Here is a 14,709-nt window from a genome sequence, read left to right on the forward strand (position 1 = left end):
CAGCACCTCCACCACCAAAGGCTGTTCTGTTACTGTATGTGATCAAACGGATGCTTTTAGATCCCCTCCTTGGATCATAGTCCACTGGGCATTAACTACTCTCCTCTAGACGTTGCAAAATGCTGATGTCCTCTAGATGTTAAATACACCTCCTGATGTTCTCTAGATGTTAACTATTCTCGCTGATGTCCTCTGGACGTTAACTACTCTCCTCTAGATGTTGCAATCTGCTAATGTTCTCTAGATGTTAGCTACTTTCACGGATGTCCTCTAGACATTAACTACTCTCCTCTAGACATTGCAATCTGCTGATGTTCTCTAGGTGATAAATACTCTCCCTAATGTCCTCTAGATGTTAACTACGCCTCCCGATGTTCTCTAGGCGTTACCTACTCTCACTGATGTCCTCTAGACATTAACTACTCTCTTCTAGATGTTGCAATCTGCTGATGTTCTCTACATGTTAACTACTCCTGCTTAAGTTTCTTAGATGTTAACTACGCCTGCTGATGTTCTCTAGATGTTACCTACTCTAGCTAAACACTTCACTTCTCTCTTTCAGGTCATCCACACCTGAGGACCTGGCCTGCAGGATGTTTAGAGCTGCACTGGACTCTGGTGTTTCATTAATACTTGACGTCCAGGGTGCTCCTGCAGGGGGAAGGGTATTACATTACATCGATTTTCCTCATGGCACAAAAACCCGCTTATAAAAAGCTCTCATAAAGCCACACTGAGCCCAACATTCACTTGAGTGATAGTCTCCCAATCCTTCCTCACTGCAAAGCAATTCTGCTGAGTGTGTGAAAGCCATCACACACACTCCCGCTGTCCGAGCGCAGGACGGCTACGCAATCAAGCTCTCTTGACACAGAGTCGAGAATCAGGCTAACTATACAAGAAGATTTGACAGGTATCACAAAGAAAGGCCTTTTCACTCAGATTAAGGGAACAATTTGATGAAAAATCTAATTTACACAGCCCACCCCACCATCCCACCATCCACCCTACCCCCCTCTACCCCTACCCCCCCACCATTGAATTGGGTTGGGGAAGGAGTTGGAGTTCACCCAGGCAAGGGTGCCAATCCATATCTGGGCATATAGACATACACGCATTCACATACATACCCTTGCCTGTGTCGGCAAGTCTCGGATTGGGACATCCCTATTTTAGAGTAACTGATTCACCTGATTTACCAGAGTTCCCAGAGAACATGGAAACTCCACCCAGATAGGGACCTGAAGCCAAGACCCCAGCACTGGGAGCAACACTGTTAGCAACATTAGCCTCATAGCTTTAATACGACCTAAAGTTAAACTTGCAAAATCAAACATGGCAGACTGCTGTACACATTCTTATGATGGTTATAATGTAGCCAAAAAAAACGTCCACTTTCCGGACAAACTGGGAATACAAAGGGAAAAAGCGCTCTGCTTCTGCGCTGGAAGTTCAATGAAGGTGGTCTGAGACACTTAGGCTTGATCTGGGAGAAGGGAAGTCTGGCTCCATAGTTGGTCCCTACTGCGCAGACACTGGTTGCAAATTTGGCGGCCAAATTGCAGACAGTTTGGGCTTCATTTGTATAGAATGAATAGGAACAGAACCAGTCACTGGACCAGATAAATACTTCCATCACCTGTTAGCTACCATGGCCTTGTAGCTCCAGCTCCTTGAGAAGTTTCCGGACTTCGGACACCAAATGGGTCTTGGCTGACCGACTACATTTGAGGCAATTGTATACATTTTCACTGAACAATCGGGAAGAAAGGACACATGAGGACGGAATAGGGACTGTCCTGTGTGACAGGGTGTCTGGAAAGAAAGCCTGCACGAAGGGTGCTAGCCTCTGCAACCTCTGCAAGAGTTGTGGCACCCATAAATATTGCCTCTAGCTACGACATCCAGAGCCAAACGAGTAAACGAGTGGCCGTTGGACAAACACTGCTATTCCTGACAGATCATACTCACCAGCACCAGGGTTTTGATATATGGACCCCTGTCACTCCTGATCAGCTCAAATATAGCTGGAGGACCAGTCCATGCCCGTTTGTTTCCATTGCTTCCTTGCTGATGACATCGCTTTGGCAAGAAAGTTCTGCCACTCTGAGAAAGTCATCAGCAAGTCCTGATGGAAGCGGAGAATGCAGATGGTTCCAGAGGGAAATGCTTAAACAGCAACCTGCTCATGGACAGCAGATGGAAACTGACCCTATGGAATAAAAGTGTTGCTCCACCTCTGATGCTTAAACAAGCTCAAGTAAAGGCTGAAAAATGATCATTTTGTGAAGACACTTTAAGCTGGCTTGACAAAGCATATGATAACACGGCCCAGATCATCAAATTATAGGCCCCTGGACATAAACGTGGTGGCCCCAGTGTGGAGGTGACTATATGTGTTATGGTATCACTGGGCCCTAAATCCGTGATCTCCTGATGAGAGGGCCAATGACTAGACACTTGGGCCACCCCTTCTCCCACTAGCCGATTGTTAAGTATCCAAGGTGGTTGTTATGGTGTTTCAAATACTTGCAAAGTTGTTACTTTTTGGTTGCTAAAGTGTTGCTAGGTTATTGCTAGTGTTTCCAAGCAGTAAATATTTTTCAGGTGGTCATTAAGGTGTTTCTATATGGTTGCGACAGTACTGAAAGTGGTTGCGAGGGTGTTACTAGTTACTAGTTTATTACTATAGCTGGTGACTACGTTGTTACTTGGTGCCATGATTGCCATGTTATCGCTAGTGCTTGCTAGGGGGTTGCTTGGCTGTAGCTGTGGTATATCAGGTGGCTGCTAGGGTGTTATTCACATGTTACTTCACGTGATTACTAGGTGTTTTGACATGGTTGATATGGTGTTTGAAGTGGCAGCCAGTGGATTAAAAGTGGTTGTTAGGTGGTTGCTAGGTTGTTGTTAGGTGCGTTTAGGACATGCTAGGTTAAACTAACTGATGCGTTGGTAAAAGTACCATTCCACCTCATACACCCGTAACCTAGCAACAGCAGCCAGCCAATGCAAAAAAAGCAACAAGTTTAACGTTATAAATTAAGCAAATGTCATCATAAAGACATCACAGGTGGCCAGGCTGTTGCCTTAGTGGTGTTGCTTAGCAGCAAGATCTGCATATAGATCATCTTATGGATTGGAAATAATAATTTTTGCATCTTTACAGCCTCAAAAATATCAAGGATGAAACGGAGGACACTGAAGGATGTGCTGTACTGAGAGATAATGGGGCTTTACCCTCATGCCAAATCCAACCTCTAATTATAACCCATATTGCTATAATTAGAGTTCTGTATGGGCATGGGGGATGAAGCCCAATCCTGACTGGTACCAGCAAGCTTGAGACCTGACCCAATCAGGCCTGACTGGCACCGGTCAATTTGTTACCCTCTACAGATCTGCTGCCACCCTTTTCCATTTCTAACAACCAATTGAAATCTGCTGTCATACGTTATGTCAGGTAGTTTCAGGGTGTTTCAATGTGGTCGTGATGGTCCTAAATATGGTTGCTGTGGTACTGGAAGTGATTGCTGGGGTGTTACTAGTTTATTGCTATAGCTGGTGCCTACGGCATTACTTGGTGATTGCTAAGGGGTTGCTCAGCTGCTGTTGTGGCATGTAAGGTGGATGCTAGGGTGTTATTCATGTTACATCATATGATTACTCAGTGTTGCTATGTGGTTGATATGGTATTGGATGCAGTGGCCAGAGTGTTATACGTGGCTGTTAGGTGGTTGCGAGGTTGTTAATAGATGTGTCTAGTTCGTGTTAGGTCCCTGGGCAACCACATGAAAAGCCCAAACTTGACCCGTACCAGCAAGCTTGAGACCTGACCCAATCAGGCCTGACTGGCACCGGTCAATTTGCTACCCTCTACAGATCTGCTGCCACCCTTTTCCTTTTCTAACAGCTGACCGAGACACGCTCACATTCACTGCCAGTGATGTGGGCAGGACTTTCGAACACTGTGGGATGTGCTTTCAGATGAAATCAGCCACCCACTCACACCCAACTCCTGAAGGACTAAGCAGTGGGAGAACTCGCTTGACTGCATCTACCTAGATCCCACAGGAACTGCTTAGACCCCTGAGGGTTCTCCTCTGTGGTGTTTGTGGGTGCAGTCTCACCTCTGGTGCTTTCATCATCGATGGGCTGTTTGAAAGCAGTGATGTCTTTGAACGTGCACAGGAAGAGCACCACCTTGTCGTTCTCATTCCTGATCGGTGCGATCTGCATGTAGAACCACACCGGGGTTCCTGGCAAAAGCAAAAATATAAATAAAAAATGTTGTTGCCAAAATGAGGTCTCGACTCGACCCTATTTAATTTGATAAAATATTTGATTAAATATTTATTAGAATAAATCATATGTAATTAATGATAATGAGTGTAAAATAAATAACAAATTGATTTAATTATATCTATTTTTATTTTAATATAATAAAAAAAAACTAAAAGACATGTCCTGGTCTTGGTCTTGACTGGAACATATTGGTCTTGGTCTTAACACAACGTATTTCCAGTCTTGGTCTCGACTTGAACTCGACTACTAAGAGTCAGACTAAACATTTCCTGGTCTTGATTTTAACTCAGACCAGACTACTAAACATTGAACTCAAGGTGTCCCGGTCTTAATCAGCTACTAAAACTTAGACTCAACATGTCCTGGTCTTGATTTTGATTTGGACCAGACTGCTAAAAGTCGGACTCAACATGTCCTGATCTTGGTCTTGACTCAGACTCAACGTATTCCCAGTCTTGGTCTCGACTCAGTGTTTCCTAGTCTTGATTTTAACTCCGACCAGACTACTGAACATTGAACTCAAGGTGTCCCGGTCTTGCCCTGGAATCATCTACTAAAACTCAATCTCAACATGTCCTGGTCTCGACTCAGACTTGCCTTTTAAAAATCAGACTCAACGTGTCCCAGTCTTGGTCTCGACTTGGACTCAGCTCTAGAGGTCCTGACTATAACACTACAGTACACCACGACTCCACAGTCTCCTGAAGCTGTCAGTCAAACAGAGGTTCTGATTTGTCTTCCTAGCAGTCCTACCAGCAGTCCCCGCTGAAAGGTCTCTCAGTCTTCCAGACCTCAACTTGACCTCTAAAGTGCAGCTACCTAAAGGTGCTCTGCTATCTTCTTCTAAAACGGTTTGACTAAGGACTTAAACAAAGAACTCTGAACTAGATTGGGATTAAAATAGCTAGTACCCAATCCATTCAAATATGCCTGGATGGGCCCCAACATCGCTACTTTTAACATGAATAAAATTCTGGGAATGTTTTTGACATCCAAACAAACATGTAGCTTCATAACGTGCATTGGTCTACTCACTGTTCTTCTTATAGAGCAGAACTTCAAAACAGTTGGACTCATAGTTATCGAAAGTCTGCCTGACCTTCTCTATGGTCTTCTTATCGGTCAGCTCACCATACATAAAACTAGAAAGAGTGAGAGAAAGAGAGAGTGAGTGAGAATACTTAAAAGTCTCACAGGTTGATGTCTTGCTCTGGGGTATATACCAACCAGCCATAACATTTATATGATGAGAAGCATTAAGTAGGTCCCCCTTGTGCCGCCACCACAAATCCGACCAATCGAGGCATGGACTCCTCAAGACCTCTGAAGGTGTCCTGTGGTGTCTGGCACCAAGACGTCAGCAGCAGATCCTTTTTCTTCCTGTAATGTATGATGTGGGGCCTTGGCCAACCATGAACCAATGGAGCACTTTTGGATTGGTTCCTTTGGCAAACAATTAGCATGTGTTTCAGAATGGACGCTGAATCCCTCACAGGCTGGATACGCCGAGGCTGGGCATCACGCTGGAATCAGAGTCAATTAGAGCGAGTTGCTGCTGGCCATTCAGACTCAACACAAATCTCGTTTCAAACCGCGGTTGTACAGAAAGCTGTCATGTTGTCAGCTTCTCAAAGACAAGCGCTGAGGGTCCTTCTTTATTTGGATCTTCCCCCACGGATGACCGAAAGATGTTTCGATGGTTGAGCTGTCCAACTGAACTCACAAATATGAGCTACGAGCTGAGGTTTGGGATCAGGGTTTGGGAACAGGGTTTGGGAACAGGGTTTGGGAACAGGGTTTGGGATCAAGGTTTGGGATCAGGGCTACACCGTGTATCATCTGGTAATCAGCATCATGATATTGGCAAATGAGAAAAATAAAAAAATAACATGAAAACAATGAATGAATAAAAATAATAATAATAATACTAAATACTAAAACTAATTTATCTTCTTGATAAACCAACAAGAAGATAAACAGATACAGCAAATAATGTAATCCCATAAATTAATGAAGTGAAATAAGAATGAAAATAAATAAATATACTCTAATATATAATATAATAAATACTACTAATAATAATAGATAATAAAGAAAATGGACTAAGACCCAATAAAACACTTGCAGGCTAAGTGGAGGTGACTGAACATTAGAAGTTACCCCACTGAGCTGAGCTCAGAAGACGGTGTAGACTCATTGGTGGGTTTGGATAGTCAGTAAAATGGCTGTATCTGTGTTGTAGTCATGGAGACCCCCAGGTTACATTCAGCACCACTGTGAAGAAGTCTGTTGGTGAGTTTCTCTACAATGGACCACAAATCGTATGCACTCACCTGCATGTGCTGCTCTTCTGCATGACCTCGGCTCTGTGGTATCCTGAGAGTTTGCAGAACCCGTCATTACTGTAGACCACGGGCCACTCCACGATCTGAGCGTTCCCAAGCAGGAAACTCGTCTCTGGGAGGGAAGAGATCACACACAGCTCAGGACACACACGTTTCACTACCGTGCTGCCCGAACACACCCTGTACCCTGTTTCCTCTGGCCTTCTTCAGCCGTGGACACACAGCTGCTGAGTGTGAGCTAAATGGGTATAATAAAGCCCCCCAGCATTGGGCTGTGACCCCAACCTTTGAGAAAAGAGAAAACTAAATCATCCAACATCAGAACCGAACCTTGCTGATGATCTTGTTTAGGAGGCTGAATGCAATCAAATCCTGTTCACAACAATGTTCTAACATTCAGAACTTCAGATTAGCCTTCATCTAAACTTTATCTACTGTCAGTTCAGTGAGTGTACACATCCAGTCCATTACGGCTCCAGTTCTGCCTGTGTGAGTTTAACTGAGTCAGGCTGCTGAGGGAGACACACACCACTAATCTGGCGGCACGGCCAGCCGCTGGCATTCCTCACAGGCTGAGAAATGAAAGAAAAAGAAAGAAACAAAGAAAGAATAAAGAAAGAAAGATCAAAGGATATAAAAATGAAAAAGAAGAAAAAATAAAATACAAAAAGAAATGAACAAAAGAATGGAACAAAATAAAAAGATCAAAAAAAAGGACAAAAGAAGAAAGAAAAGAAATAAAGAAAAAAGAACAAAAGAAAGAAATTATAGGAAAAGAAAAAAATAAGAAATGAAAAAAGAACAAAGAAGAATAAAGATCAAAAGAAAAAACAACAAAAGAAAGAAATGATAGGAAAATATTTTTTTTTAAAGATCAAAAGAAAAAATATCAAAAGAAAAAGAACAAAAGACAAAAGAACAAAAGAAAGAATAAAATAGAAAGAAGAAGAAAAAAAGGAAATGAAATGAAAGGAAATAAAGGAGGAGTGTGAGAAGCTTTTTAACGAGTAAAGACTCTTTACATCCACTTTAACCCTTTAAAAGGTTGTTCAGACTCGCGGCTTGTCTGTTGCTCGTCTGTGGCTCGTCTGTGGGAGCGCTCAGATGAACTGTAGCAGCTTTATTATTCAGAGTGGAGAAAGGAAGTCGAGGCAGGAGGGAGGAAAGAAAGTCTTCTGAAGAGCTGTCTGAATACTTTTGGACATTTAGGTGTTCATCACGTTCAAACTCCCAACCAATCACAGCACAGAAAGGGCAGGACCTATCAGGAGAGTACCTCTGCGGGCACTGCTCCCTCTGGTGGTCCTCAGTCCGGTTGCTGTTTCAGTAAAGTGAGTGAAGTCCACGACTGGCTGCTAAAAATGAGGAGTAAAATATACTATGTGTCCAAATGTTTGTGGACACCCCTTCTAATGAATGCAATCAGCTCCTTGAAGTTGCACCCACTGCTAACACACACACAGCTGGTCTAGTCCTTGTAGAGAAGTACTGCCAATAGAATAGGACTCTCTGGAGCAGATAAACGTGAACCCATGGGCTCCATGCTGCCTAATGTCAGGTGTGGGCTATAGAGAGGTATAAAGCCCCCCAGTGGAGCAGTGGAAGAACTCTGGAATCAGGGTGGTGGTGCTCCATCCAGTACTTCTGCGATGAGTTGGGGAGTCAGAGATGAGGTAGGATTGTGGTCATCCAACATCATGTGAAGAGTTAGTGAGGTCAGGATGACCACAATCTGACCTCATCCCAGACTCCCCAACTCATCGCAGAAGTACTGTAGTACGTTTAGTAGTAGTAATTATAGCATTACTATTATTACTATTATTACTATTATTATTATAATTAATATTATTATTACTAGGGATGTGCAATATGATAATATTTGTACTGCATTGTGATCAGTGTTATCTGAGCGTATTGAGGATATAGTCGGTGCTTAAAGAACACGCACTGACCAGCTGCAGGTTTCATTACAGAGTAATTAGACTGGTTTAGCTGGATGAAGCGCAGCACATTTAACATAAAAACTGGACCCAGTATGGGAGAGTATCTGACCAGTAAGATTTGCTACTGATGCATTTTGTCTGCGATTATGTGCATTGCAATGAATATTGTGTATTGTAAAAAATATCGTATATACTCTTCTAGTGTAATAGCACTGTTAATATCAGTAATAATAACAGTAATAACAATAATAATAGCAGTAATAACGGTAATAATGGTAATAATAATAACAGTAATAACGGTAATAATAATAGTAATAACAGTAATAATAACAGTAATAGCAGTAATAATAACAGTAATAATAACAGTAATAACAGTAATAATAACAGTAATAATAACAGTATTAACAGTAATAATAACAGTAATAACAGTAATAATAACAGTAATAGCAGTAATAATAACAGTAATAAGAGTAATAGCAGTAATAATAACAGTAATAGCAGTAATAATAACAGTAATAATAACAGTAATAACGGTAATAATAACAGTAATAACAGTAATAACATCAGTAATAATAACAGTAATAATAACAGTAATAACAGTAATAATAACAGTAATAACTAATAATAACAGTAATAATAACAGTAATAACTAATAATAACAGTGATAACAGTAATAACTAATAATAACAGTGATAACAGTAATAACTAATAATAACAGTAATAATAACAGTAATAACTAATAATAACAGTGATAACAGTAATAACTAATAATAACAGTAATAACTAATAATAACAGTAATAACAGTAATAACTAATAATAACAGTAATAATAACAGTAATAACTAATAATAACAGTAATAACTAATAATAACAGTAATAACAGTAATAACTAATAATAACAGTAATAATAACAGTAATAACTAATAATAACAGTAATAATAACAGTAATAACTAATAATAACAGTGATAGTTTTTTCTTTGCTGTAAAATCCGCTCTGCAGATAAACTAAAGCTGCTAAATGATTCTGTCTCACATCGTTATTCATTATAATAATAATAATGATTATTATTATTGTTATTATGAAAACCCTGCCGTTTTCTGAGCGCGAGGTACTTTTCCCCTTTTTACTTAACTTCAACGCGCGCCAGAAAGTGAAGCGCGCGGACAGCGAGCGCGGGGGAAAGGAGAGGAGGAGGTGAGGAAGAGGAAGAGGAGGAGGAGGAGGAGGAGGTGAGGAGATGAAGAGAAGGAGAGGAGAAGCTCACCGCTCGAGCGCCGCACGATGTTCTCCAGGAAGGTGTTCTGCGGCGCCACGAGGCCGCGCTTCCCTCCGGGCATGGTGCTGCTGTCCGGAGCGCGAGCGGGGAGCCGGACCCAGCAGGACCATGGTAACGCTCCGTCTCCGAGGGTGAGCACGCGCGTCTGGGTGCTCGTGAGAGGCGCGCATGCGCAGTATGGCCGTTACGCGCGCTGGCGAGATCCCTTTGCCATGGCAGAGCGCGCGCCAGGGCGCGAGGGGGTTCCAGCCCAGGAACGATGAGTGTGCAGGATCCGAGAGAAGCGCTCAGCGCTCGCGGCGGAAACACAGCCGATACAGGACCCGTATGAGGCCCGCGAGACGCAGCTGCTCAGCGCCTCCACTGGCGTCGGTCGCCATGACTCAGAACCGGGCCGGGCAGTGTCCTCTATCATTACCATTAGGTGTAAGAACTTACTATGGACCGGTGCGGTCAGGCTGGTCAACCAGCATGGTCACGACAATCACACATTTATGGTCAATCAATTTGGTTATGCTGATAGACCATCATGGACATACTGGACCACAAGGGTGGTCATACTGGTTGCCTAACTTGGTCATACTGGTCCACAAGGGTGGTCATACTGGTTGCCTAGCTTGGTCATACTGGTCCACAAGGGTGGTCATACTGGTTGCCTAGCTTGGTCATACTGGTCCACAAGGGTGGTCATACTGGTCCACAAGGGTGGTCATGCTGGTCCACAAGGGTGGTCATACTGGTCCACAAGGGTGGTCATGCTGGTCCACAAGGGTGGTCATACTGGTTGCCTAACTTGGTCAGGTTGGTCATACTCATCCACAAGGGTGGTCATGCTGGTCCACAAGGGTGGTCATGCTGGTCCACAAGGGTGGTCATGCTGGTTGCCTAACTTGGTCAGGTTGGTCATACTGATCCACAAGGGTGGTCATGCTGGTCCACAAGGGTGGTCATACTGGTTGCCTAGCTTGGTCATACTGGTCCACAAGGGTGGTCATACTGGTTGCCTAACTTCGTCAGGTTGGTCATACTGATCCACAAGGGTGGTCATGCAGGTGGACAAGCCTGGCCCCAGTGCTCAATAAGGTTGGTGATGCTGAAATACCAGCTTGATCACACTGGTCTCCACAGCTGGTGTTCTGGCAGATCAGCATCAACTCAAACGAGTCAAACTGGTCAACCATCTTCACCAGACTAACCAGTATGAGCTGGCCATGCTGATCCTTTTGTGCTAATTAATGACGTGAACATTACAGTGACCTTACTGTACCTCCAGGAATGGACCAGCAGCTGTGCGGTCACACACATCACAACACGGCTCCATCTCTCAGCATCGATCGCAGCGTTAATTGGCCAGCGAGCTCCTCACCCTCCCTGACCGCCAGATTTAGATATCAAAAGGCCACAGCCATTAAACCGCCTAACGTCACTAAAAATAGCCCGTCGATACGCCAGCGGCCTCAGCGGCCTCAGCGTCTCGCTGAAGGATTTCCTCAACAGGCCAAGTCCTGTAAGCTGGGAGGTGGAACCAGCATGAGCATCACTGCTTAAGCCCCGCCCTCGTCATGGCCACAATTGGTGTACGTCTGTGTACAGCTACATCACCCACTGGTTAAACTGTTAAGCCCCGCCCACTCACAGACACAGTTGGTGCACATATATCTACAGACACATCAACAATCAGTCAAACTGCTTAAGCCCCACCCTCTCACAGCCACTATTGGTCTACAAGCATTTACATCTTCATCAACCATTGGTCAAACTGCTTAAGCCCCACCCTCTCACAGCCACTATTGGTCTACAAGCATTTACATCTTCATCAACCATTGGTCAAACTGCTTAAGCCCCACCCTCTCACAGCCACTATCGGTCTACATGCATCTACAGACACATCAACATTCAGTCAAACTGCTTAAGCCCCGCCCACTCACAGCCACTATTGGTCTACAAGCATCTGCAGCTACATCAACCATTGGTCAAACTGCTTAAGCCCCGCCCTCTTACAGCCACTATTGGTGTATGTCTATCTACAGACATATTAACCTTCGGTCAAACTGCTTAAGCCCCGCCCACTCACAGCCACTATTGGTGTAGATGGTGTAGAAATCTACCATCAGGCACAACTGCTCATAATCCTGTGCTCTCTCCCACAGGAGGGTTGTGGTTCGAGGCCCATGCTCTGAGGGCAGTGTTGCGCTAGACAGCGCTGTAGCCATGTTTTCAGTCCTCCTTTGTCTTCATGCTAACGCTAATTACTCCCTCCCTCAGCCCCCCTCAGCCCCCCTCAGCCCCCCTCAGCCCACGCTTTCTATCTTTAGGGTCACATTCAACCCCACGCAAACACGGCGCTCGGCTCAGAGACGCTCCAAACCCGAGACTCATACCTGCCTACCAGCAGAGGAACACCACCACCTCCACCACCTCCACCACCACCACTGAACATGAACCTGAGTGCCTAAGGTGCTCTATGTGGACAAAAGTTTGTGGACACCCCTTCTAATGAATGCATTCAGCTACTTTAGGTACCAGTGGATAAAGCATGTGAGAACAGGTCCAGCCCCCAATATCCAACCAAGAGTGGCTCTGTGGTCATAAACTGACCACTGATGAAGCTCTAGAGAACGGACATCGCGGGCGTGCTGCGGGCCCTTTCTGGACCCTGATGTGGAAACCCGGCATTTTTGCTCAATCAGACGACGGCAGGCATTACTAGCAGGTCCACCCACAGCAGGTCCCGAAATAACCCGCAGAACCCCACCCACACTCCTCCGCGGTCTGTCCTGTGGACAAGTCTCTCACCACACTGTTGCGTAACGGACCCCTCGCAGTGTGAAGCAACTTCAGAGAGTCTTATCCATATAAGGAGGAATCTCCGCTCTCTGCTCTCTCTCTCTCTCACACACACACACACACACACACACACACACACACACACACACACACACACACACACACACACACACACCTTGTGATTCAACCCCCTACCTACTAAAGACACACCTTGGCCACTTTAATAACACCACCTACCTTCTAATTAGTCTTTGGCCATTTTATTGGAAACACCTACCTTGCGCATCCACTCACTGGCCACTTTATTAGAAACCCCCCTACCTTCTACACACTATTTGGCCACTTTAATAGAAACACCTACCTTCTAATTAGTCTTTGGCCATTTTATTGGAAACACTTACCTTGCGCATCCACTCCCTGGCCACTTTATTAGAAACACCTACCTCCAAAAGACACTCTTTGGACAGTTTAATAGAACCACCCACCTTGTGCATCCACTCACTGGCCACTTTATTAGAAACCCCAAAATTCTAAGTACAGTCTTTGGCCATTTTATTGGAAACACCTACCTTGTGCTTCCCCTCTCATGGCCACTTTATTAGAAACACCCACCTCTGTATAACCACTGATGAAGCTCTAGGGGACGATTAACAAACTGCTCAGCAATGGATGAACCACAGTCTCCACCTGAACACCAGCGAGGCGGAGCTCCGAGAGAGGGGGGTTCTGCGAGAGGGGGCCACAGTTTCAACCCCACACTCCTGAACACACCAAGGGTCTCCTCATCATCAGCGTGGCCGACCCTCAGAGCAGGGACTAGACGGGCTGTTTGGCTTTGCTGCCCTCTCGTGGCTAAAAGGAGAAAATGCCTCTTTCTAATATTGTGTACCATCCCGAACGAGGCATGGACTCCACAAGACCTCTGTAGCCCCCTGTGATATCTGACGTCAGCAGCAGATCCTTTAAGTAAGTTATGAGGTGGGACCTCCAGTAATCTCATCAATCTTGGGGACCCACGATCCACGCTTGTCCTTTCTTGGAGCACTTTCGGTTGGCACGGACCACTGCGTACCACGACCACCCTGCAAGGCCAACCTGATGCTTTGGAGAGGTTCTGAGCCAGTCGTCTAGAACCTCACGGCTGGGTTCTCATCAAAGTGTCTCAGATTCTTACGCTTGTCCACACACGCCCCTGGGACGGGCACCTGAAACCTGACTATGGTCCATTTAAGGGTCAGACCAGTAGTTCTTGCAGCTGATTCATAAGCTTCCAATACCGGCCACTTTAGCCTTAAAGCTCCAGAGCAGAGGTGCAGCTGCAAACTTCAGGTCTTAAGAGGCGCCAATTTTGCTTTCCGGCCCACGGACCTTGTTAAAACCGGCCTGAGCAACAACTGTCTCGTTTGCCTAGAGGAGACCTGAGGACGACCTTTAGCCACAAAGCTAACAAGTATCTGTGCTGCTGAGAAGCAGTGATCTTAGGTAAGCTGAGGTTGGGTCCTGAGCGTGTCCGCTCAACATCGCTACCGCGGCATTAGCGACGCACCAGCCACCGGCCTTGCCCAGCATCGCTACTGCTGTGACCACCGGCCTTGCCCAGCATCGCTACTGCTGTGACCACCGGCCTCGCCCAGCATCGCTACTGCTGTGACCACAGGCCTTCCCCAGCCTTACGACACAGGCAATCGCCGACCTTGCCCAGCACCTCTACTGTGGCATTAGCATTGCTCCTACGCCAGCTGCTGGCCGCCGGCCTTGCTGAGCATCGTGATCACAGCATTAGCCTCGCTGCCACGCTGTTGAGGGTCTGGGCCCTTCACACCTAAACCCTAGTAATCATGGGGTCTACAGCGTAAGGTTCTGAAGGCAAGGCTGGAGTTCTTCACCAGGTTTGGTCACAGGAAACGCTACAGGAAACAGAACAGAGGTCAGGTTATATTTTGGGCCCCAAACTGTCCACTGTTGAAACGCCAATGACCATTCTCAGCAGCCAATGGCAGCCCGGGCAATTGCCTGGTTTTCCTTGTCTGGATTAACCTCCTGGTCATCCT

At 45.3% G+C, this 14,709-nt stretch overlaps 1 protein-coding gene across 1 annotated transcript in view; it reads right to left on the bottom strand.

Moving 5' to 3' along the window:
* The window catches only part of kcnh5b (potassium voltage-gated channel, subfamily H (eag-related), member 5b), a 44,767-nt gene extending 34,781 nt beyond the window's left edge, over positions 1 to 9,986 (bottom strand). Inside the window, exons 1-4 of the mRNA XM_072677331.1 lie at positions 9,860 to 9,986; positions 6,639 to 6,762; positions 5,341 to 5,447; positions 4,131 to 4,259 (exon numbers count right to left, since the gene is read on the bottom strand). Of these exons, the coding sequence (XP_072533432.1) occupies positions 4,131 to 4,259; positions 5,341 to 5,447; positions 6,639 to 6,762; positions 9,860 to 9,932 (433 nt within the window). The 5' untranslated portion in view covers positions 9,933 to 9,986. The remainder of the gene's footprint in view (positions 1 to 4,130; positions 4,260 to 5,340; positions 5,448 to 6,638; positions 6,763 to 9,859) is intronic.
* Between the last annotated feature and the right edge of the window lie 4,723 nt (positions 9,987 to 14,709).

The sequence above is a fragment of the Salminus brasiliensis genome, chromosome 4 (genome assembly GCF_030463535.1).
Source record: "Salminus brasiliensis chromosome 4, fSalBra1.hap2, whole genome shotgun sequence".
Classification (NCBI taxonomy): domain Eukaryota; kingdom Metazoa; phylum Chordata; class Actinopteri; order Characiformes; family Bryconidae; genus Salminus; species Salminus brasiliensis.